Below are 25,694 nucleotides of genomic sequence, written 5' to 3' on the forward strand. Positions count from 1 at the left end.
CTTTCTCCCCCATTGTTTGACGTTGCGACGGCACACGCGCCGGGGGGTACTGGGTGAGTGCGCTGGAGTAGGGACTTGATTAATGCTCTTTCTTCCTCCTCTCCTTCTTTCTTTCCTTCTCTCTTTCTCCCCCATTGTTTGACGTTGCGGCGGCACACGCGCCGGGGGGTACTGGGTGTGTGCGCTGCGGTAGGGACTTGATTAATGCTCTCTCTTCCCCCTCTCCTTCTTCCCCCCTCTCCTTTCTCTCTTTCTCCCCCCATTGTTTGGTATCTTGCCGCTGCGAGGGGTACTGGGTGAGTGCACTGCGGTAGGGACTCACTTAGGTAATGCTCTTTCTTCCCCCTTTTCTTCTCCCCCCTCCCCTCCCCTCCTTCCCCTTTCCTTATCTGTTTCTCCCCCATTGTTTGACGTTGCGGGGGTACTGGGTGAGTGGACTAGATTATAGTATAGTCTTAACGCTCTCTTTCTTCCCCCCTCTCATTCCTCTCTCTCTCCTTCTTCCCCATTGTTTGGTGTCTTGACTTTGCGGGGGGACGCCGCGGGGGGTCGCTGTAGTGGGGCGCTCGCGCTGCTGGGGGGCACACGCGTCAGGGGGGACTGGGTAAATGGACTACAGTATTATCTTACTTTTTACTTACTCAAAGGTGGTAGAATCCTTTGTGATTCGACTCCGGCGGCATCACCGTCACACCTGTTTCTGTTATAACAGCAGTGTTAAGCGCTGCTGTGTTCTGGTTTGAAGTGTGGTAAGGGAGACAGACTTTTCCGAGGCGATTCAACTTAGTCCTCAGGGGTAGCGGCACATCTGGAGCCGATCACAGGTAGGAATGTCCTATCTGGGGTTGATTACAGATGTTCACAAAGGGTTCGACCACCTTCAAATATTGTCTTACATCTTCCTCTTTCTTCTATTTATATCTTGCCATTCAACATTTTAATTATTTATTATATTATTTCATACGAGGTAACTCAACTGAGCGAAGACTGCGGCCTCATACAATACTTGGAGCATCACGACAGAGTCAGGAATCTAATATTGAGCTCGGATGAAGCAGGCGGTAAGTGATGTTCCATCATCATCATCATCATTATCATCATCATCATCAACCCATCACTGTCCCACTACTGGGCACGGGTCTCAGAATGAGGATTAGGTCATAGTCCACCGCGCTGGACAAGTGAGTATTGGTAGACTTCACATACCTTTGACAACTATTTTTTTTTAATTTCTCAGGTATCCAGGTTTCCTCACAATATTTTCCTTCATCTTTCAAACTAGATAATTAATTTCTAATACGCACATCATTTTGTATAATCATGGTAAGCTACTTCCGTATGGTCTGTTTCTCCTATATAAAAAATAGAAAAGCGTAGGTTTTTGTTATTTTCATTATAATTTATTTAGTTGCAGCTATATCATCTTCGGTACCACGTAACGACAATCAGATTCTGTCGAGGAAGAACGCAATGGAACAATTTGAACAATGTTGTTCTAAGGTGCCCGCTACTCTTTTGAGGTAAGTTTTTATTATTACATTTTGTAGGTAGGCGGCACCACCGTCGCACCTGTTTCTGTTATAACAGCAGTGTCAAGCGCTGCTGTGTTCTGGTTTGAAGTGTGATAAGGGAGACATACTTTTCCGAGGCGTTCCAGCTCGGGGTAGAGTGGCGCATCTGTGATCGACTTCAGGTAGGAATATGTAATCCTATCTGGGGTTGATTACAGATGTCCATGGGCGGCAGTAGCCACTTACCATCAGGTGGACTGCATGCTCGTCTGCTACTCTTATATTATATATAACGGAGTAAAAGAGGTTAAAAGGCGTGACGTCAGAACCGCTGACGTCACAATTGTTGTGTTGATGATGACTCACGTTCAAACCTTCGAAAGCAAACCACACCAGAATTGTAAAGCTTCGTTTATTCTTCGGGCAGCATAACGACGTCGTAAGGAGGTCCGCACTGTTCCACAGCTCGAGAAGTAATGCCCCGATGTCGCCAGTACGGCCATTATTATAGGACCGGCGCATGTGCACTTGTTTTCCTATTTAAGATGCAGGTAGTTTTACCTCAGGTGTTTAATCATTTCATTTTATAATAGGAGAACTGCCGTATTTGCTCCGACATATAAAAAAAAAGTTATTTATTTATTTATGTATTTATTTCAGGTCAGCAATAGAGCGAAACAGTGCAAATCTAGAAGATTTTATATCAAAAAAATCTAGATTCGTCGAATCATTGAGTGGCATCACTGTCGTCAACTGGTTGTTAGGTAAGAACATTTTTCTTTTTTGGATTTTTATTTTTGATTCCTAAATGTTTGTTTTTCTGTGTGTGTGCTTTTTTTGGTCAAAACTTTTTTAATGTAACTTTTGAAGTGAAAACTGCTTTAGCATCGTTGTGTATATGGGCGGCGAGGCATTTTATTAATATTTATCATGTTAATTTTGATTGTCAATGTGGAATTAATATTTAGATTAAAATATGGACGACTTCCGGTAGTACTTCAAAACACTTTGTTAGTCATACCAAATAAATTATATAAATTATAATAATATTAAAATATTTATTCTCGTATTTTTAAAACAATATTTACAATATAATGTTATTTTATTAATAGTTAAATTTATTGTGAATCACGTCACTTGTTATAATAAAACAAGTGATGTGAGAGGGTAGTTCTTAGGCTGTTTGTCACTCGAGTAGTATTTAAGTCCACGCGCTGGTAGAGCGTGGTTCATTCGCATTTAATCAGTCGTGTAAGCCGTTACTCTGCCCGAATTATAAATAAAAATGAATAAAAGTGATTCTCATATTGAAGTCGTTTCGTTCATTTTATTAATATGGAACCAAATAAGTGCGGTAATGGGAACTCGCCGACATGCACTATATGTGATCGGTAAGAAATATTAAACTCGCGTGGCCTGATCGAAAATTCATAAGACGGCAAAGCAAACTGCAAAAGTCTAGATGTCATCCGGTGTCAGCATAGAAAAAATATGTCAATGGGTGTCCGTTTCTTTTTTTATTTTTTATATGTTACTAGCTCACCCGCCAAACGTTGTGTTGCCATATAAATAAAAAAATGTTAAAGGTGAACAACCCTTATCACTTAGGGGTATGAAAAATAGATAGTAGCCGATTCTCAGACCTACTGAATATGCATATAAAATTTGTTGAAAATCGGTAAAGCCGTTTCGGAGGAGTACGGTAACTAACATTGTGACACGAGAATTTTATATACAGGGTGAATTTTTAAAACGGGCCTTCAGGGCCAAATCCGAAACTATAAGGATTAGCGAAAAATGCTGAAAGGAGTTACGAGGCCGATTTTGATAAAAACTAAAACTGCATCATTAGTTTTTTAAAATATTTTTTTCCTTAGCCGGGAATCGAACGAGTTCATTTTGAAAAAAATGACACCTCTATATTATTCCACTATCTGATAGTTTCGCTTATAAGGATCAAATTCTGGGAAGTAATGATATGTGACAAATTAAAGGAAAAGGAAAATTTTGAAGAAAATACGTATTTTTCCATATATTGGCATATAATGCTTAAGGATTATACATAACAAATGATTTATGTATAGTTCTTTCAGACATAAGTCATACCATTGAAGAATTTGTTGGTTAATCAACTAATTATTTGATGTTATGACTATGACATACGGCTAAGTATGAGAAAGTAATATTTTGGCAAATAAGTTACCGCCGTTTTTGGGATTTATTTTTAAATGAAAATAGATAACTGATTAAATAGTAAATTATTATTGTTTGTTGTTTATAACTTCGTTTCAACGTTAAATATGATTTTCTATATCTCTTTTTTTAGTAATCACTCGGATTTGACACTAAAAAGTAATTCTCGCAAATTGTCAACTTTACATCTGTATTAAACGAAACTCCGCCCATAGCAAGTAAATCTATTTTAATGGTCCTAAAAATAACATTAGCTGAGTCGGACATAAAAATATAAATTATTGGGAAACAAAACGTCCATTTCGAATGATTAGAAACATTGAGCCAAAAAAATGTTAATACACGAAATGTTTAAATTGATGAATGGCGGGAACTTAACTGCCAAATTAATATGAAAAAATATGTATTTTCTTAAAACTGAGGCTTTTCCTTTAGTTTGTCATTTATCATTACTTTCCAGATTTTGATCCTTATAAGCAACACTATCAGATAGTGAAATAATATAGAGGGTGCATTTTTTTTCAAAATGAACTCGTTCGATTCCCGGCTAGGGAAAAAGTTATTTTAAAAAAGTAATGACGTAGTTTTAGTTTTTATCAAAATCGGCCTCGTAACTCCTTTCAGCATTTTTCGCTAATCCTTATAGTTTCGGATTTGGCCCTGAAGGCCCGTTTTAAAAATTCACCCTGTATAAGATTATTCAGGCCAGGTTTCAAAAGTTTTCACTTCTGCTGGCACTCCCGGAGTAAAACCAGTTATTTTTTTATCATGGTTCAGTTCTTTTTATTTTGTTTGTTTCTATTGGTTGTCACGTTGTGATTGTGTATGTGTATAATTGGACATTTTTATTTTGATGTTAGTTTTCGACTTTTATTGATGTTAATTACTTTTGAATTTTGATTTCGATTTTAAATTTATTTTTAGATTAATTTATGTTTAATATTTTTTTTATATTAATGTTCGTTTATTTTTTGTATTACATTTCATAACGTTATTTATTTTTTTATAAATTCTTGTACACCTTTTATACAGATCACACACACACATCCATTTTTAATATCTATAATTTTTTTAACTATTTTTATATTTTTTGTGTCTGATTTGTGTCATATGTCACAGGCGTTGGCGATCGACACTTGGAGAACATAATGTACAACTACGCGGACGGCACCGTGTGCAACATCGACTGGGGCGGCGCGCTGCAGTACGGCGCGGGGGAGCTGCCGTGCGCGCGGCTCACGAGGAGCCTGCTGGCCGCCTGCGAGCTGGGGGGTCGGTGTCGCACACACACACACACACACACACACACACACACACACACACACACACACACGGCGCGGGGGAGCTGCCGTGCGCGCGGCTCACGAGGAGCCTGCTGGCCGCCTGCGAGCTGGGGGGTCGGTGTCGCACACACACACACACACACACACACACACACACACACACACACACACACACACACACACACACGGCGCGGGGGAGCTGCCGTGCGCGCGGCTCACGAGGAGCCTGCTGGCCGCCTGCGAGCTGGGGGGTCGGTGTCGCACACACACACACACACACACACACACACACACACACACACACACACACACGGCGCGGGGGAGCTGCCGTGCGCGCGGCTCACGAGGAGCCTGCTGGCCGCCTGCGAGCTGGGGGGTCGGTGTCGCACACACACACACACACACACACACACACACACACACGGCGCGGGGGAGCTGCCGTGCGCGCGGCTCACGAGGAGCCTGCTGGCCGCCTGCGAGCTGGGGGGTCGGTGTCGCACACACACACACACACACACACACACACACACACACACACACACACACACACACACACACACACACACACACACACGGCGCGGGGGAGCTGCCGTGCGCGCGGCTCACGAGGAGCCTGCTGGCCGCCTGCGAGCTGGGGGGTCGGTGTCGCACACACACACACACACACACACACACACACACACACACACACACACACACACACACACACACGGCGCGGGGGAGCTGCCGTGCGCGCGGCTCACGAGGAGCCTGCTGGCCGCCTGCGAGCTGGGGGGTCGGTGTCGCACACACACACACACACACACACACACACACACACACACACACACACACACACACGGCGCGGGGGAGCTGCCGTGCGCGCGGCTCACGAGGAGCCTGCTGGCCGCCTGCGAGCCGGGGGGTCGGTGTCGCACACACACACACACACACACACACACACACACACACACACACACACACACACACACACACACACACACACACACACACACACACGGCGCGGGGGAGCTGCCGTGCGCGCGGCTCACGAGGAGCCTGCTGGCCGCCTGCGAGCTGGGGGTCGGTGTCGCACACACACACACACACACACACACACACACACACACACACACACACACACACACACACACAACGTGGACTCGCTCACTCACTCACTCCACTTCACTCACTCTTCTCTTACTCTCTCACTTGAGTTTCTTACAACCACCAGATAGGATTAGATATTCCGACCTGAGGTCGGCCACAAGCGCCGCTACCCCTGAGGACTAAGCTGGAACGCCTCTAAGTATGCCTCTTACCACAATTCAAATTCACACAGTAGTGCTTAACTCTGCTGTTATAACAGAAATAGGTGTGAAGGTGGCATACTTAGAGGCGTTCCAGCTTAGTCCTTAAGGTAACGGCGCTTGTGGCCGACTCCGGTAGGAATATCTAATCCTATCTTGGATTGATTACAGATGTCCATACGGCATCGCTTACCATCAAGTGGACTGCATGCTCGTCTGCTACTCCTATATTATAAAAACTAACCTAATAATTCTTCTGCAGTACTAGAGAGCAAACTACAGAAGATCGTGCAACGTCTGAGAAACAACAGTACCCTGTTGTTGGCGGTGTTGGAGGTGTCGTTCGCGTGGAGGGAGGATCGCCAGGAGAAGGTAAGTGTCCAAGGGTCCAAAGGGAAGCAAACGCAATGAAACAAAGATTCCAAATGAGCACTGATATTTATTTCGTTACTAGTTTTTGCCCGCGGCTTCGCCCGCGTTTAAATGAAAATAATATGACATACATAACATACATAAAACTGAAAATTCGTACCTTCATTGGAATGAAAGTGGCGCCATCTGGCGAAAATTGGTCGTACCACCTCTGAAAGCTTCGTGGGCTCATGGACAACAACTTTGCTAAAGATCCTCACTTGATCAAGTGCATAGTTTACGATTCAATCCTCACTAATATCGATTAATATAATCGAATTGTTGGTCCAACAATCGATTCTCCAATGAATAGATCCTAGATCGCCATCCCTAATTCTCCGGCGGCACCACCGTCACACCTATTTCTGCATAACAGCAATTTTAGGCGCTGCTGTGTTCCGGTTTAAAGTGTGGTAAGGGAGAGACTTTTCCGAGGCGTTCCAGCTTAGTCCTCAGGGGTAGCGGCGCATCTGTAGCCTTAGATAGGAATATCTAATCCTATCTCGGGTTGATTACAGATGTCCATGGGCGGCAGTAGCCACTTACCATCAGGTGGACTGCATGCTCGTCTGCTACTTCTATATTATGAAAAAAAATATTTGCACTTATAATGTTAGTTAAGATTAAGATATTTAAACACTTTTTTTATTTATTTTCAGATGATGTACATGAGAGGTTTACTCCAAGGCACCCGTCTCTCTTACCAAATAACGAAGGATGTTCTGCGAAAATCGAATGTTAAATACAAAGAGAAGTATATAGAGCTACTCGATGAAGTGTTTCAAGATTTTGAAAATAAGGAATCGTACTCCGTGGAAGAACAGGTATGTTCTATAATATAGGAGTAGAAGACTAGCATGCACTGCCTAATGGTAAGATACTGCCGTATGGACATCTGTAATCAACCTCAGATAAGATTACAATTCTATCTGAGGTCAATAACCGTTGCTACTGAGGATTGAGTTGGAACGCCTAAGTATGCCTCTTACCACTTTTAAACCGTAACACAGCAGCGTTACACTTTTTTTTTATAATATAGGAGTAGCAGACGAGCATGCAGTCCACCTGATTGTAAGTGGCTACTGCCGCACATGGACATCTGTAATCAACCCTAGATAGGATTAGATATTCCTACCTGAGATCGGCCTCAGATGCGGCGCTACCCCGGAGGACTAAGCTGGAACGCCTCGGAAAAGTCTGTCTCCCTTACCACACTTCAAACCGGAACACAGCAGCGCCTAACACTGCTGTTATTAGGAAGAAATAGGTGTGGCGGTGGTGCCGCCGGAGTCGAACCACAAAGGGTTCTACCACGATGAAAGAAATGGAGCTAAAGTTTTTTTTTATAATATTTTACTAGTTTTTTTTTTATTTTTCTCTACAGGTATCCTGTTTGCTTCGTCAGTCGACGGATCCAAGAATATTGAGTGTCACCAGGCTTAAGTGGGAACCCTGGCTGTAGGCCCACTGCTGGGCACCTTCCCACACGTGGGCACGTTATGTTATAGATTGAATGTGTTTCTATTTTTGTGTCTATTTTTTTTTATTTTATTTGTGACATAATTTCACTGTGAAGTATTTTAAATTATAAATGTAAGTGTTGCAGTGATATATTCATTAATTTAGTTTGAATTTAGTTTAATGAAAACACAAGTCTACTCCTTTCTTGGAACGTATTACAATAATTAAACAACACTTAACATCGAATTTAAAACAAGCTTAATAATAGTAATGGGGTAGAAGTAGAACGCCATTTATAAACATCTGTTTACTCATCTAAATATATATAACTCAAAGGTGACTGGCTGACATAGTGATCTATCAACGCACAGCCAAACCACTGGACGGATCGGGCTGAAATTCGGCATGCAGGTAGATGTTATGACGTAGGCATCCGCTAAGAAAGGATTTTGATCAATTCTACCCCCAAGGGGATAAAATAGGGGATGAAAGTTTGTATAAATCTTCTTAGTTAATAATATTACTTCGTAACGCGAGCGAAGCCGCGGGTAAAAGCTCGTCTTTGATAAGAGCGGCAACAGCGCAGTGTCGTGACGTAAAATCTTTTGTTGAGAGTGTGATCCTTATGTCTTAGGAATAAGGTACAATATGCATTTCCTTAATTTGACGACTTTGCAACATTGTAATTTTATTACGTCTCGATTTATAATGTTTTTGCGATTACACAAAGCGTGTAGAAAATTTGAAAAATGCAAAAAATCCTGTCTAAAGTACTATTATTTGATTGAAAATTTGTTTGGAAGCTTGGGAGATGGATAGGTTCATGTGGTTTAAATTTATTGTCGTATGAAAGTAAACCTTGTATAAGATTTAAGATAGGGTGCGGTAATTGTAATGAAATATATACAGGGTGAATTTTTCAAACGGGCCTTCAGGGCCAAATCCGAAACTATAAGGATTAGCGAAAAATGCTGAAAGGAGTTACGAGGCCGATTTTGATAAAAACTAAAACTGCATCATTCGTTTCTTAAAATATCTTTTTCCTTAGCCGGGAATCGAACGAGTTCATTTTGAAAAAAATTACACCCTCTATATTATTCCACTATTTAATAGTGTCGCTTATAAGGATCAAATTCTGGGAAGTAATGTTATGTGACAAATTAATTTGGATTTGGCCCTGAAGGCCCGTTTGAAAAATTCACCCTGTATATATATATTTTGAGTGGTTTATAGTGGACGCATATTAATTTTGCATGCTGTTATACATCTATGCCTGCGTTTCCCAACCTGTGGTCCGCGGAACCCTGGGGTCCGCGAGTATATGTATGGGGGTCCGCGGTGTCATCTCTGGACCATACATAAATCGCTCATTAAGTGCAAAAGGGCCGCAAAACGTATAAAAAAGTATCTGTAATAACAAAAATAAATACCTAATCCGTTTTTTGCTGTTTATTTTATTAAGGGGTCCGTGAAAACTGTGCTTGATATCCTAAGGGTCCGTGGACTGGAAAAGGCTGGGAAATGCTTCTCTATGCGATAGTCGCGATGCGAAGATTTCTCAGTCTGATTATAAAAGTAAAGAAAAAATATTCGTTTCATAAATCTTATTGTCGTGTTTCAAAAACAGTATTAAAACATTTTAAAATATAATAAATGTATTTATTGTGTTTGGAATATTTGTGATATTTGTTAAAATTAAAATTAAGACGAAAATATGGCTGTTTACTTATAATTATAGAATTATTTTTGTATTCGATTAAGGTTAATAAATCTCTATGAATAAATAATTTGAGATTAACACCATTTTTTATTTACTTCATCTGTTGAAATGTACGCAGGTCGATAAAATAGTATTACGTATTGTTGCTCAAGACAGATTTGAAGGTGGTAGAACCCTTTGTGGTTCGACTCCGGCGGCACCACCGCCACACCTATTTCTACCTAATAACTGCAGTGTTAGGCGCTGCTGTGTTCCGGTTTGAAGGGTGTGGTAAGGGAGACAGACTTCCGAGGCGTTCTAGCTTAGTCCTCAGGGGTAGCGGCGCGCCTGTGGCCGACTCCAGATTTTACTGAACACGTCACGTTTTAATTTCGTCTTCATCATTCGGAATGGTGACAGAATTTTTAAAATCGGTCCAGTAGTTTTTGAGCCTATTCATTATTATATTAGTATAGATAGATAATCGTGGAGATTGAGTCACGTAAAATTTAGAAATAAGTATTAACCATAGGATATAATACGTTAAAAGTGTTTTTATCTTAGTAAAGATTGAAGGCATTATGTGTGCCTGTTTTATCCTAGAAATAAAAAGTATAGGAAGATTATTTAGATTTCTTATAGAATTTGTCTTAGGGTTGTATTCCATTCTGATGCATCAGATGACTTCATCTAACTTACTAGCAATACCGATATTTGATCAAATATTTTTTGCTTAAAAAATCCAACGTCGCAAATTATAAAGAAATCTTGGACAAAGATATTTGACGAGTGGTATACGACCCTTAAATTTGGCGTTATAGGGAATATGCATGTGATTTAGATTTTTGTTATTTTTTCGTCAGTACTCTATGGTCCTTAAATTACATCTAAACAATTATTTTTTCTTTAGTTCGTACCAAATTGATTAAAACTTTAATCAAAAATGGTAAATTATGCGAGCGAAATTCATATTTGCAAAACGCATTGCCATTGGTTGAATCGAAACATGACGTCACACAGCGTGTTACGATGTTTATCGGCGTCGATATTCATACTGTTTGAGAGAAAAATTGTTATTATTTATATTCCTGCAGTAATTTTATTACCTAGTACGATTTTACTACATAGTATTATTAGGAATAAACAAAAACAATGATTGAAAATAGTTTTGTCAAAGCACAATCAGACTATTTACCAAAAAAATGCAAAAATGGATAAACAGGTCAAACTCAGAAATATTTAACTGATCATAACTTAAATGTTGTTAACATTCACCTATCTTTATAATATTATAATAGATTTTAATGTGATAAACACTATCATTTCAAACACATTTTGTGTATTTCAAATGATAGTGTTTTATGTAGAAACACTAATAACATTGTTTATATTTTTTACTTTGTTAAAACGAAGTGATAAGTGATTTAAAAAAATAAAATAAAAATGTGCATATTCCCTATTTTGGAGCTGTATCGTTTTTGTCTAATCCCCAATAAAACAATAAAAAAAAACAATATGTCAAAAGCTCAACATCAGTTGATGTATGTCAATTGTCAACGTCAGCACTCAGAATGCAGATTATGTCATGTCATTTAGAATTGCACAATATTTGATTACTTTCGACAAATAAGTTGTGATTAATAAATTGAGTATTTAACAAAATATTCAAGCTGGCATCTAGGAGACTTCTTTTGGTGGGATTCCACAGTATTTCACCAACAGTTTCGTATCGCCCTTATAATAGGTTAGGCTTATGCTCAACTTAAGAGTATTGATTTAAAAAGTTATTCGCATTTATGTATTTTCTTTGTATGTGTGCTAACGTGAATTTACGTAGATTAGTGCCTGTGTTGTGTTTTTAGTTTGTTTTTTAATTATATTAATTCAGCATCACATTTAGAGGTAAGATTTTTAAAATCTGATTGATAAGTTGAATGTACCTTTGTTTTTCTCCGGAGGCACCATCTCTACATCTATTCTGAAGGTGGTAGAACCTTTTGTGGTTCGACTCCGGCGGCACCACCGTCACACCTATTTGAAGGGTGTGGTAAGGGATACATATTTAACGGAAGCGTTCCCACTTAGTCCTCAGGGGTAGCGGCGCTGTGTCGGCCTCAGGTAGGAATATCTAATCCTCTCTGGAGTCAATTACAGATTGGGTTGGGTTACTCCGGTGGTGCTGCCGCCGGAGTCGAACCACAAAGGATTCTACCACCTTCAAAATGTGTATGTCAATATGTGTATATATGACCTGTATGTAATGGAATCTTTGAAATAATTTACGGCCACTTTGAACAATCAGGTTAATTCATAATTTTAAACAATTTTGAACAACCCTATTACTAAGGCTCCGCTGTCTGTCCGTCTGTCACAGGGCTCTATCTCTTGAACTGTAATAGATAGATACTTGAAAGTTTTATAGAGTATGTATAACGGTGGCCGCTATAACAACAAATAATAACTAACGAAATCTTGAAAATAAATGGGTAACAAATATATAGGTGATAGGCATGTAGAAGGCTTTAGTGGAATTTGAGGAACATTAATAGGAAAAGCCAGAAGAACCAATGAAAATTTAATGACAACGTTTGAAGGAAGGAATGATATAAAAACAATATACATAAGAATGTGTTAAAAAGAAATATACATTAAAACCTTCATAGTGGAATAATTATTAAAATGCATAGAGCATCGCCTACAAAATACTAGAAATAAAAAAAAATTGGTTGTCTATAAAGTCTGTTTACTGATGATAGTTGAACGTGTTATATATTGGCCTTAATCACCATAGTTAGAAATTCGCCTTAAACAAAATTATCAAGAAGACATCTGATCCTGCACCACCGCCGTGCCGTGGGAACGCTGACTCCGCACCACCGCTCCGTTTCCACTGTATAGTCCCGAACATGGGAATTCACTCTGGGCGCTAACATTGCCCCAGCAAGTCACCACTTAGGATAGTTAGTTTTAATTTAGGTTAGATTTAATCCAAAACATGTAATATTCTGTGTTGATTAAATACGTTTATATAAGTAATTCGGTCTTTCTGTATCCTGGCTGCTCCATCCCGACGCATTACATAACTAACGTGACAACGACATAAGAAAATATTGATGGAATGGTTGCATTTTTCAAAAGAAAATTTTAATTTTATTTGTTTGATAGACATTATATTTATATGATAGATATTTTATTTGTTTTTATTTACAATTGACAGCACATTCACTTTTCACTGCACTTCATACTTGACGAAAACATCTAAATGTAATTGTATAGAAGTCCACGTGGACGCATCGCTCACTCAAGTGAGAGAGAGACACATGTCGAAGGCCGATTGTGCCTCTTTGTCGCTCGTTCAGCGCTCTCACTTGCACTTCAAGCCTTAAATGGAACGCCTCAGAGCGAGGTAACGCCGCATGAGTCATGTTTTTTGGTGCATGCAGCCCGCTCCATCAAATTATAAGACATTGTCACGTCAATAAATGTAAATTTGGTGGTACAGAACCCTCCGTGTGTGTTCAAATTGCACTTGGCCAATCTTTTACAACTTTTAAGGTGGTAGAACTCTCTGTGGTTCGACTGCGACGGCACCACCGCCATACCTATTTATGCCTCATAACAGCAGTGTAGTGCTGCTGTGTTCTGGTTTGAAGTGTGGTAAGAGACATACTTTTCCGAGGCGTTTCAGCTTAGTCCTCAGGGATAGCGGCGCTTGTGTCCGACCTCAGGTAGGAATATCTAATCTAATATCCTATCTGGGATTATTACAGATGTCCATACGGTACTAGCTTACCATCAGGTGGGACATGCTCGTCTGCTACTCCTATATTATAAATAACGAGCTGACCCAGCAAACGTTGTGTTGCCATGCAAATAAAAAAAATGTTAAAGGTGAACAACCCCTTATCACTTAGGTGTATGAAAAATAGATAGTAGCCGATTCTCAGACCTACTGAATATGCATATAAAATTTGGTGAAAATCGGTAAGCCTTTCGGAGGAGTACGGTAACTAAATTTGTGACACGAGAATTTTATATATAAGAAGAAGACACGCTCAAAAACGCTCAATTTTGTCCTGTCTCATGTGACTATTTATTCTATTTCCAGTTGTATATACTCCCAACGGAACCACTCCGGGATGACGGTGACGCAGTGCGCTCGGCAGTCGCCGGGGCGCGCGGGGCGGAGCCCTACGGACAGTCGGGGTCCGGGCGGCAGCGATGGCGTCACTACCGGCGTTCTGAAGCGATATGACAATATCATCAAGTCCGCTGAAGACAAACGGGAGTATAGGTGGGTTGTATTTTAATTATATCATCATCATCAACCTTTTTTTTTTTGTTTTCGAGGGGGAAACCTTCAAAAGGTACCCGACGACGTGGGAGCGACGCCGGGTTATGTGGGATTTTTACCGCATTAAAATTCCCCCGGTGGCCGTCCTCAGCGCTTGGTGGAGAACTCCGGGATCTCCAATGGAACACAACCGGAGTCCTCCAAGCGCTGGTCAGGCTCTGCCCTTGGGGGAGCACTTTACGCTCCTCCCGCACATCTGGTGTTTTCGCCGGCATGCGACCACACATGCCGCCGCAAACCCCGAAAGCCCCCTTTTAGTCGCCTCTTACGACAGGCAGGGGATACCGTAGCCCTATTCTAGTCCCGGAACTACAGGGACAAAAAAAATGTGGTCAAGAATGTGCCCTTAATCATTTGTATGTTCATTCCTTGTCAAGGGGAGTGCTAACTGTCTCTCCTTTCAATAGGCTCATCATCATCAACCCATCACTGTCCCACTGCTGGGCACGGGTCTCTCAGTATGAGGATTAGGCCATAGTCCACCGCTGGACAAGTGCGTATTGGTAGACTTCACATACCCTTGACAGGTGTGCAGGTTTCCTCATGAGGTTTTCTTTCATTGTGTAAGCAAGTGATAGTAAATTTCTAATACGCACATAACTGTGAAAAATCAGAGTTGCGTGTTTTGGATTTGAACCTCAGACCCTTCGATTAAGAGGCCGAGTTTCTTAACCACTATGCTATCACTGTTATCTATATTCTATTTTATAAAGTGTGAGAAAAGACATTTGGGAAATTCCGCTCCTGAGGGGGTATAGTCTGCGTCAAACTGCTAGTCCGTTCTGAATATAGAAACGAGTCGCGTCGAATAGCTAATTGTAGATATTAGCGGCACGAAGATAGTGCCTACCCCCCGGCACCCCCCGCCCCTCTCGAGTACTACTTCAGAGCGGACTAGAAGTTTGGCGCGGTCTATTAAATACTAATTATAGGTTTGAAAGGGAGAATACCTTTTTTTTTATAATATAGGAGTAGCAGACGAGCATGCAGACCACCTGATGGTAAGCTACTGCCGTAAGGACATTTGTAATCAATCCCAGATAGGATTAGATATTTCTACCTGAGGTCGGCCTCAGATGCGCCGCTGCCCCTGATGACTAAGCTGGAACGCCTCGGAATAGTATGTCTCCCTTACCACACCCTTCAAAACGGAACACAGCAGCGCTAAACACTGTTAGGAGGCAAAAATAGGTGTGGCGGTGCTGCCGCAGGAGTCGAACCACGAAGGGTTCTAGCGACTTCATTTCTTGAAGTTATAAATTTCTTGAAGCTCTGGTAGCCAAAACATTGATTGACATAGATCCTGTGAGTTTTCGAGCCCCTCTGTTATCACGGCGGCTACTTAGGCCGTCCTTGATACAGTTGATTACAGATGTCCATGGGCGGCAGTAACCACTTACCATCAGATGGACACCATCCTCGTCTGCTGCTATATTACACAACTAGCTGACCCGGCAAACTATGTCTTCCTTACCACACGCTTCAAAACGGAACACAGCAGTGCCTCTTACTGCTGTTATTAGGCAAAAATAGGTGTGGCGGTCGTGCCGCCGGAGTCGAACCACAAAGGGTTCTACCCATTCAACCCAATTGGATAAATTGGGTAGAAATTTATTCTTCTCTTTTCTCCCTAAGGGGAGAAATTTCAGAAAATCTATGAACACATACATTTCCAAGTTTTCTTTTGTTACAGAGGTCTCCAGTTGACTAATGGGTTGAAGGTCTTGCTGGTCAGTGACCCAACTACAGATAAATCTGCCGCGGCAATGGACGTCAATGTCGGTATGTTATATTAAAATCAAATTGTATATATTTCCTTTGCTTTTATTAGCTTGACCGGTATCTATGTATGTATGTATGTAACGGAATCTTTGAACTCGATTTTTACCCACTTTGAACGGTCCGATTAATTTAAAATTTTGACACCGAGAACCGATGACAAAACATGATTTTAATTTAGTCCTATTCTTCTCATCAGGATCGTCAGGATTAACTTTTTTTTTATAATATAAGAGTAGCAGGCGAGCATGTATGGTAAGTGACTACTGCCGCCCATGGACATTTGTAATCAACCCCAGATAGGATTAGATATTCCTGCCTGAGGTCGGCCACAGATGCGCCGCTACCCCTAAGGACTAAGCTGGAACGCCTCGGAAAAGTCTGTCTCCCTTACCACACCCTTCAAATTTGGTTTTGATTTGATTTTCCTTGTATGATTTTAGCGTGGTATTTAGTTTTAAAACTATCATTATTTCTTGAACGACCGACTACCTACGACTTTTCTACTATACTTTTATTAGCTTGACCTGTATGTATGTATCTGGGTATGTAATGGAATCTTTGAAGTCGAATTTAACATACTTTGAGCAGTAGTCATAAAGGTAAAGAATATATTATAGTTTAAAAACTACAAACCACGTTAGCGTGGCGTAATCGCACAAGGAAAATCGTTAATCCTGATTCCTGACGATCCTGATGAGGAGAATGGGATGAAATTATTAAAATCGTGTATTGTCATCGGTTCTTGATAATTGTTCAAAATTTTAAATTAATCGGACCGTTCAAAGTGGGTTAAAATCGAGTTCAAAGATTCCGTTATGGGTACAGATCAAACTAATAAAAGGGTGGTAAAAACTAAAAAAATATCTTTAGTAGTATTAATAATATAGGAGTAGCAGACAAGCATGCAGTCCACCTATTAAGCTACTGTCGTTTGGACAGCTGTAATCAACCCCAGATAAGATTAGTCTTACCAGAGATCGGTCCCAAGCATTGCTACTTAGGACTAAGCTGGAACGTCCACAACAAATGTCTCTTACCACACTGCTGTTATAACAGAAACAGGTGTGACGGTGGTGCCGGGGTCGCACCACAGAGGGTTGTTCAGTAAAGTTTACTTCTTCCAGGATATCTCAGCGATCCAGATGAGCTGCCGGGCTTGGCTCACTTCTGTGAGCATATGTTGTTTCTTGGGACAGAGAAATATCCTGAGGTATGTAGCTTGTATCTTACCACCCATTACTGTCTATTTTATAATATAAGAGTAGCAGATGAGCATGCAGTCCACCTGATGGTAAGTGGCTACTGCCGTATGAACATCAGTAATCAACTCCAGATAAGATTAGATTCCTATCCGAGGTCGGCAACACATGCGCCGCTACCCCTTAGGACTAAGCTGGAACGCCTCGGAAAAGTATCTCTTACCACACCCTTCAAACCGGAATACAGCAGCGCTACACTGCTGTTATAACAGAAACAGGTGTGGCGGTGGTGTCACCGGAGTGGCACCACAGAGGGTTCGACTCTGAAGGAAGTTGGGACCCTCCATGTACGTCGACTCATACTTGGCCGGTTCTAACCAGGGTTCTTGATCGAAAATAAAGGAAATCGGTAGAGTTGCCCACTAAAATCTCTATTCGTACCCAAGATCGGTATACAACACGGCAATAGTTGGGGAGCCCAAGAGGGGATTTCGGAAGTGTTTCGAGCGCGTCAGACTAAGATATGGGAGATACCTTACACCCTGTAGAGTATCCTAAGCCATAAATGAGCTTTCTGTGTCGGGGGGTTTGCAGAATCAAAAACATCGATCACTGGACATGCCCGAGCGCGGTCAATTTTCTTTTTAATCAATAGGAAACAATGCTAGAAAGGGGAAACATCATAATCTGCCAATTACCACACGTCGAAGTAGTGAAAAAAAGTCATTTTGAAAAAAAAAAAACATCCTGTATTATTATGCATCACAAACTAAAGGAAAAGGCTCATTTTTAGGAAAATACATTATTCTTCATACATTCTCATACAAATTTTTTTTCAAATCGTCAGACATAAGAAAAATCGTATAGGTCCCAATGACGCTCGAGTTTCTACACATTTAGCATCCTGGGCTCCCCTACCATAATACAATATTAAATTTTGGCGACCCTTTTTTTATATTTCACAGATTATCTATCAATCAATTTAGTAAACTGACTTCATCCCAAAATAGTTCTAAATTATCAGGAATGTTTTAATTTGTTAACAAGTTCTTAAAATTTAATTTATATTTAATCGGGATAATTTACATTATCTAAAATCGTGGAAAAATGCATGCAATGCAATGCATTTCGGTAGGACTGGGCCAAAATCGGTACAAATACCGACAAATAGGTAGGTTCGAGAAAGCTGGTTCTAACACATGACGTATCCCACAGGAGAACGAATACAACAAGTTCCTGTCGGAGCACGGTGGCTCTTCGAACGCCTCGACGTCGTCCGACCACACGACGTATTACTTCGATGTGCTGCCCGACCATCTTGGCAAGGCGCTGGACATGTGAGTGGTGGGGTCCTGGGGGCCCCAATAGGCATGATGACAGTATTAAAAAAATCAAAGAATAAATGATTTTAGAAAACAATATATTGAAAGGTTTCTCAAAAATTACAGTTTAAAAAAAAATAGGATTTATTATATTTTCAATTAAATAAAAGTATAAAATACTGCAGTCGGCCATCTTGATATATACAGTTTTCGCTGACGGATACGTATTTTAGTGATTGTTTGGTCCATCCATTACATGGTTGGTTATATTGAAAATACATATTCAAAAACAAATCGAAAAATATAGATTTTTGAAAAGTCGATCGTTCAGTACCCTTACCATGAGTTTTCAAAACATCCCACAATTTTACGTTACGTTTACTCAATACATTATTCTGTTCCGTTTGCTTCAGTAGACTGAGTAAACGTCACAATAAGTAAGTGCTCAAGTATTTTTGTCTGCCTCACATGTTCGCAAAAAAAGAGATACAAAACATAAAGCGCCATTTTGTCAAATATACATTTAATGTTACGTTACTGACATTATAGTTCTGATACAATCCGCTAGGGGCGCTGATTGGAATTACAAATACCTTGATTTACGATTTTCTTGTAAAATGATTTCGCACACTTCAATTCGAATCGATCTTTTTTTGAAAGAATCGCCATTCCTATTGTGGCATGGTGCATGGAACAGTTGTCAAAAGTGTCATAATTTTCATTGGCAGCTGTCAATGTGACGTATCAGACCGATTTGTTTTTTATAATATAGGAGTGACAGAGGATGCATCCGCATCATGCAGTCATGCAGTCCGCCTGATGGTAAGTGGCTACTGCCGTATCGATATCTGTAATCAAACCCAGATACAATTATATATTCCTACCTGATGTCGGCTACAAGCGCCGCTACCTCTGAGGACTAAGCTGGAACGCCTCGAAAAAGTATGTCTCCCTTACCACATTTCAAACCGGAACACAGCAGCGTTACACTGCTGTTATAGCACAAATAGGTGTGACGGTGGTGCCGCCGTCGAACCACAAAGGCCTCTACCACCTTCACTGCTCATGGTCTTGCGTGTAATGTGACTTTCCCATCAGTTTCGCCCAGTTCTTCATATCGCCGCTGTTCACGGAATCGGCCACCGGTAGGGAGCTGAGCGCGGTGAACTCTGAGCACGAGAAGAACGCCGCCTCGGACACGTGGCGGCTGGACCAGCTCAACAAGAGCACCGCGGACCCCGACCATCCGTACCACAAGTTCGGCACCGGTATGTACACACACACACACACACACACACACACACACACACACACACACACACACACACACACACACACACACACACACACACACACATATACTGTGTGTGAGAGAGAAAGAGAGAGACCCACGCACACTCACATCCAGACACACACAGACACACGCATACACACACACACACACACACACACTTCATCCCGATAATGTCTGCGATTTGCTGTTGCGACGCGACTCGTTTCTATATTCGGAGCGGACTAGCAGTTTGGCGCGGACTACTCCTGCTCGAACCATACTAGTTCTACATACCTTTAACTTTTCCGTTGCAGGTAACCGGGACACGCTCGAAACGATACCAAAACAGAAAGGCATTGACGTGAGGAAGGAACTCCTCAAGTTCCACAAGCAGTGGTACTCCGCCAGCATCATGACGCTCGTCGTGGTGGGCAAAGGTCAGAGCCACTTGGTAATCTTGGACAATTTGCGTAATTTTGAAAAAAGTACCATGTTAATGAAAATTTTGAAGATTTTCACAAAAAAACCAAATCAGAAATATTTTATTCAAAGTAGATTATTCCTAAAATTTTTCAGCCTAAAAGATTTTTTGACAATTTATGAATGTATTATTATTATATTAATTAATTGCATGATAAATAATATTTGAAATCTATATATACGTAGATAGGTAATAATTATTTCTTTGTATACTAATCTGACAATTTGTTATTTAATATTATAAAATAACTAGCTGACCCGACAAATGTCGTGTTGCCATATAAATAAAAAAATGTTAAGGGTGAACAACCCTTATCACTTAGGGGGATGAAAAATAGATGTTGGCCGATTCTCATAGATACCAGATAAGCACAAAAAATTTCATCAAAATCGGTCAAGCCGTTTCGGAGGAGTATGGCAACGAAAATTGTGACACGAGATATTTATATATTAGATATTGGAAATTATTTTGTCATGTTGACTGTGTTTGCACGCCTTAAAGGCAAAATAAAAAGCTATTATACTCTGCGTTAACAACCATTGTACCTTATTTAGCAAATAAAGATTTATGACAATTATGACTCCTCCCATACGCTGTTTGTCCACCGCCACCGTCACCGAGCCGATACAGATAATCAATGACGCCGCCGAAGTAGCGCACATACATTTACTATAGCCGCTTGTCCACCGCACGTCCGTCACTCGAGCACCGTCATCCCGGCAGCCGATATTGTGAGTAGATCGGCGTGACCGCTAAATCGGCACCGAGATGTTGACGGGTCGATGTGCCGGCAATATGAAACACGGAACTTGTCCATACACTGCCGTCACACGCGTGTCATCTGGAACAAAATAAACCGCCGATATCGGTCGCGGTGGACAAACTATCGCCGTCACGACATATTGAAATCGGCCCGAAATAATCTCGTTCTCGGTATCGGCTCGGTGACCGTGCGGTGGACAAACGACTTTAATCTTTTACTTAAATTAAAAAAGGTGAAAAAAGAGCTCTCCTTCAAAGCCGGCTATGCATTGGCGACTCCTCTGGTGTTGCAAATGTCCATAGGCGACGTTGACTGCTTTCCATCAGGTAGCACGTCCGCTTTATCGTCAGGTTCAAATAAAAAAAAACTCCCAAGTCGATGATGATATTGACACCCCTTCACGTCTAGAGACCCTAAGCGAGCTGGAGGCGCTAGTGGCGCCGCTGTTCACGCAAGTGGCGGACCGGGGCACCAGGGCGCCCAGCTGGCCGCAGCACCCCTACCCGGAGGGGCGGCGCCGCAAGCGAGCCTACTGCCTGCCCGTCAAGGATCTCCGCTCGCTGTCCATCGACTTCCCTATCCCGGATACCAGGAAGCACTATAAGAGTGGGGTGAGTTGTTAGCCCCCCCCCCCTTCAAATCCCCCTCACACCTCATAGAGAACCCTTTGTGGTACGACTCCGGCGGCACCACCGCAACACCTATTTCTGCCTAATAACAGCAGTGTTAGGCGCTGCGTTCCGGTTTGAAGGATGTGGTAAGGGAGACATGCTTTTCCGAGGCGTTCCGCTACTCCTGAGGACTAACCTGGAACGCCTCGGATAAGTATATCTCTTACCACACTTCAAACCAGAACACAGCAGCGCTTAACACTGCTGTTATAACGGAAACAGGTGTGACGGTGGTGCCGCCGGAGTCGTACCACAAAGGGTTCTACCATCTTCTAGTCAATGCAAGTTTTATAGAAAAGGCTACCACCAAAGTATTAATTTTCAATATATATTTCATTCAATTTATTTTTATAGTATTTCTCTTGGTAAATAAATTATACTACTCTTATATTATAGAATTTCTGTATTAGAAAATGAATACGCACATTATAGTAATATTCTGTTTAAATCAGCCTGGACACTACCTCTCCCATTTGCTGGGCCACGAAGGGCCGGGGAGCTTGCTGTCGGCTCTGAAAGCGAAGGGATGGTGTAACAGGTACTTATTATTTATTTCTGACACACTTTCATCCCCTATTCAACCATCAACCCCAATTCAAAAAAGAAGTATAATTTCTTGCGCGTGTATAGTCCGCGTTAAACTGCTAGTCCGCTCTGAATATAGAAATGAATCGCGTCGCCATAGCAAATTGTATGACTACACCTGCTCGCAACAACTTCAGAGCGGAGTAGCAGTTTGGCGCGGACTATACATAAGTACACATATTTTTGTGATTTAATATCGTGAAATTAAAATATTTCAATACGTAACGGGTACTCACGATACGCTGTTTTAATTTCTGTTTTCTCTTCAATACGTAACGGGTACTCGCGATACACGGTTTCAATTTCTCTTTGCTCTTCAATATGTAACGGGTACTCGCGATACGCGGTTTTAATTTCTCTTTGCTCTTCAATATGTAACGGGTACTCGCGATACGCGGTTTTAATTTCTCTTTGCTCTTCAATATGTAACGGGTACTCGCGATACGCGGTTTTAATTTCTCTTTGCTCTTCAATATGTAACGGGTACTCGCGATACGCGGTTTTAATTTCTCTTTGCTCTTCAATGTGTAACGGGTACTCGCGATACGCGGTTTTAATTTCTCTTTGCTCTTCAATATGTAACGGGTACTCGCGATACGCGGTTTTAATTTCTCTTTGCTCTTCAATATGTAACGGGTACTCGCGATACGCGGTTTTAATTTCTCTTTGCTCTTCAATATGTAACGGGTACTCGCGATACGCGGTTTTAATTTCTCTTTGCTCTTCAATATGTAACGGGTACTCGCGATACGCGGTTTTAATTTATTTTTGCCATAACATACATTAAAACCGCGTATCGTGAGTACCTATTACATATTATTATTAAAATGTACATATTTTACCGTAAAACGTAAACACTTACGGGTATGAAAATGAGATAGTAGCCGATTCTCAGACCCATTGAATATGCATATAAAATTTGGTGAAAATCGGTAAAGCCGTCTCTGATGAGTACGGCAACTAACATTGTGACACGAGAATTTTATATATAAGAAGATCATAAACAAGTCATGTTTGTAACTTTGATTGTTTGTTCGTAAGGGCTAATCTTCAGAAATACTGAACCGATCATGAAAATTCTTTCACAATCAGAAAGCTACACTATTCAGGAGTGTTATAGGAGTATTATATTTTATTACGATTGAACAAGAAACGGGCGAAGCCGCGGGTACTGCTAGTTAAAAATAAATGAAGCTGTGGATTTATTAAATAAAAAAACAAATACACATACGTTTTTTATAACTTTCAGTTTGGTGGGGGGTACCCGGATAGGGGCCCGGGGGTTCGGCTTCTTCGGGGTCCAAGTGGACCTCACTGAAAAGGGAACAGAGCACATTGACGAGATCGTGGAGCTTGTGTTTCAGGTGAATCTATCATTATTTATAAACTGTTTTCGTTTGTAGACAGACTTTTTGTTTTTGTTTTTGTAGACATCCTTTTCCGAGGCGTTCCAGCTTAGTCCTCAGGGGTAGCGGCGCATCTGTGGTCGACCTCAGGTAGGAATATCTAATCCTATCAGTGGTTGATTGCAGATGTCCATGAGCGGCAGTAGCCACTTACCATCAGGTGGACTGCGTGCTCGTCTGCTACTCTTATATTATAAAAAAAAACTGTGTGATTATTTGGCTGTACACTATCAACGGGTGTTTTTGCCACGAACGTGCAAGATGTGGAATGAACGTCCTTCTGAGGTATTCCCGGAGCACTATGACATGGAGCTCTTCAAAAAATGGAGTAAAAAAGTTTCTTCCATACCCGGCGATGCATTGAGGACTCCTCTGGTGTTGCAAATGGTCATAGGCATAGCACGTCAACCTATATAGCAACCTCATCGTTTAGTTGTGAATATAAAAAAACCCTCTGTGGTTCGACTCCGGCACCATAGTCACACCTATTTCTGTTATAACAGCAGTGTTAAGCGCTGCTGTGTTCCGGTTTGAATGTAATCTAAATATATATAACTCAAAGGTGACTGACTGACATAGTGATCTATCAACGCACAGCCCAAACCACTGGACGGATCGGGCTGAAATTTGGCATGCAGGTAGATGTTATGACGTAGGCATCCGCGAAGAAAAGATTTTGATCAATTCTACCCCCAAGGGGATAAAATAGGGAATGAAAATATTACTTCGTAACGCGAGCAAAGCCGCGGGCAAAAGCTCGTGGAGACATATGAGTCATCATTATCACAGTCGGCAACACATTCTACAATAAATATAACTTAAGAAGTCGACCGGTTACCCGAATGCGGAGGGTAATGTGTTACGAGCGTATGTATGTATGTCATATTCTTTGTCACGCTGCAGCTTACGGCTTGACGGATAAACATATGAGGTGTCGTTGGATTCGTCTAAATTGTGGGAGAGTGACACAAGCTATATTTACAAGCAGACGAGATTTTTCTTTTTGAATTATGTTTTAATACATTTCATCCATTTTTAACACGCTTTTATTAGCTTGGGCTGTATGTATGTATGTATGTAACTATGTAACGGAATCTTTGAACCCGATTTCTATCCACTTTGAACGTTCAGTTTGATTCAAAGTTTTGAAGAATTATCAAAAACTGATGACAATACGCGATTTTAATAATTTTGTACCATTGTCCTTATCAACATCCTCAGGGAAATTCTTTCACAATCAGAAAGCTACACTATTCAGGAGTGCTATAGGGTATATTTTATTACATTTCTTTAATTATCGTAATGTTAATGAAATGAAATGAAATATCTTTATTTGTTGCAATGTGGTTACAATGTTGGTTACAGACATATAAGAATCTCACATTTGCCATATGGTGGCGTACAAATTGAGTCAATTAGAATTAGAATTAAATAATAACTTACATTAAGATATACATTAGAAAACTGATACATAAAATTATTATATTATTATTTATATTACACATTTTATCATAAATATAAGAGATTGTTTATTGGATAAATTCTTCTAGTGCATAAAAGCATTTTTCAACTAGCCAACTACGTAGTGTTTTTTTAAACATGTTACATTTTAATTCTTTTATATTATTAGGTAATTTATTATATATTTTTACACTCATACATTCAGAGTTTCTAGAACGCAGGACCGTTCGGGCAGATGGTATACATATTTTATTTTGGTTTGTAATTGGAAAATAACAATTGTCTTTTTTTGTTTTAATTAATTCATATGGTTTCTTACAAAGATACAAGTCTCATAGATGTATAATGTATGTCCAGTACATAGCGATGGTGCGTCGCGAAGGTGCCCAGCGGTGGGTGTGGGAGGAGCAGCGCGACCTCATGGCGATGGAGTTCCGCTTCAAGGACACCCAGGAGCCAAGGAGCCTGGTCACTGGACATGTGCATCTGTTGCAGGTGAGCTGATGGTTGGGTGGTGGAACCCTCGTGGTTTGACTCTGGCACTACCGTC

The 25,694-nt window shown here is 41.0% G+C and overlaps 2 protein-coding genes and 1 non-coding gene across 6 annotated transcripts in view; 2 read left to right on the top strand and 1 right to left on the bottom strand.

Moving 5' to 3' along the window:
* The first annotated feature begins 641 nt into the window (after positions 1 to 641).
* Positions 642 to 9,946, top strand: LOC140752765 (DNA-dependent protein kinase catalytic subunit-like). 2 transcript variants are annotated; one of them, XM_073087115.1, is made up of 7 exons: positions 642 to 1,061; positions 1,415 to 1,520; positions 2,172 to 2,275; positions 4,824 to 4,976; positions 6,539 to 6,648; positions 7,347 to 7,511; positions 8,072 to 9,946. In XM_073087115.1, the coding sequence occupies exons 2-7, from the start codon at positions 1,471 to 1,473 to the stop codon at positions 8,147 to 8,149; spliced, it is 660 nt and encodes a 219-aa protein (XP_072943216.1). In that variant the 5' UTR covers positions 642 to 1,061; positions 1,415 to 1,470; the 3' UTR covers positions 8,150 to 9,946. The 2 variants fall into 2 exon arrangements, with proteins under 2 accessions (XP_072943216.1, XP_072943214.1); XM_073087113.1 differs by having other exon boundaries at positions 645 to 1,061; positions 1,409 to 1,520.
* A 1,449-nt stretch (positions 9,947 to 11,395) lies between these two features.
* The window catches only part of Ide (Insulin degrading metalloproteinase), a 39,897-nt gene continuing 25,598 nt past the window's right edge, over positions 11,396 to 25,694 (top strand). For 2 of the 3 annotated variants that reach the window (XM_073087081.1, XM_073087083.1), the window contains exons 1-11: positions 11,396 to 11,749; positions 13,956 to 14,141; positions 15,895 to 15,983; positions 17,108 to 17,193; positions 18,398 to 18,519; positions 19,603 to 19,772; positions 20,092 to 20,214; positions 21,430 to 21,632; positions 22,145 to 22,230; positions 23,527 to 23,641; positions 25,502 to 25,639. In XM_073087081.1, the coding sequence (XP_072943182.1) occupies positions 13,987 to 14,141; positions 15,895 to 15,983; positions 17,108 to 17,193; positions 18,398 to 18,519; positions 19,603 to 19,772; positions 20,092 to 20,214; positions 21,430 to 21,632; positions 22,145 to 22,230; positions 23,527 to 23,641; positions 25,502 to 25,639 (1,287 nt within the window). In that variant the 5' untranslated portion in view covers positions 11,396 to 11,749; positions 13,956 to 13,986. The remainder of the gene's footprint in view (positions 11,750 to 13,955; positions 14,142 to 15,894; positions 15,984 to 17,107; positions 17,194 to 18,397; positions 18,520 to 19,602; positions 19,773 to 20,091; positions 20,215 to 21,429; positions 21,633 to 22,144; positions 22,231 to 23,526; positions 23,642 to 25,501; positions 25,640 to 25,694) is intronic. The other variant, XM_073087082.1, reaches the window with a different exon arrangement.
* LOC140752896 (U6atac minor spliceosomal RNA) lies at positions 14,522 to 14,612 on the bottom strand. The gene has a single exon (XR_012103495.1). It is a non-coding gene; the product is annotated as a U6atac minor spliceosomal RNA (small nuclear RNA).

Source organism: Epargyreus clarus, unplaced genomic scaffold, assembly GCF_041222505.1.
Source record: "Epargyreus clarus isolate Ecla_fem2 unplaced genomic scaffold, WU_Ecla_fem_2.2 ptg000025l, whole genome shotgun sequence".
Lineage (NCBI taxonomy): Eukaryota > Metazoa > Arthropoda > Insecta > Lepidoptera > Hesperiidae > Epargyreus > Epargyreus clarus.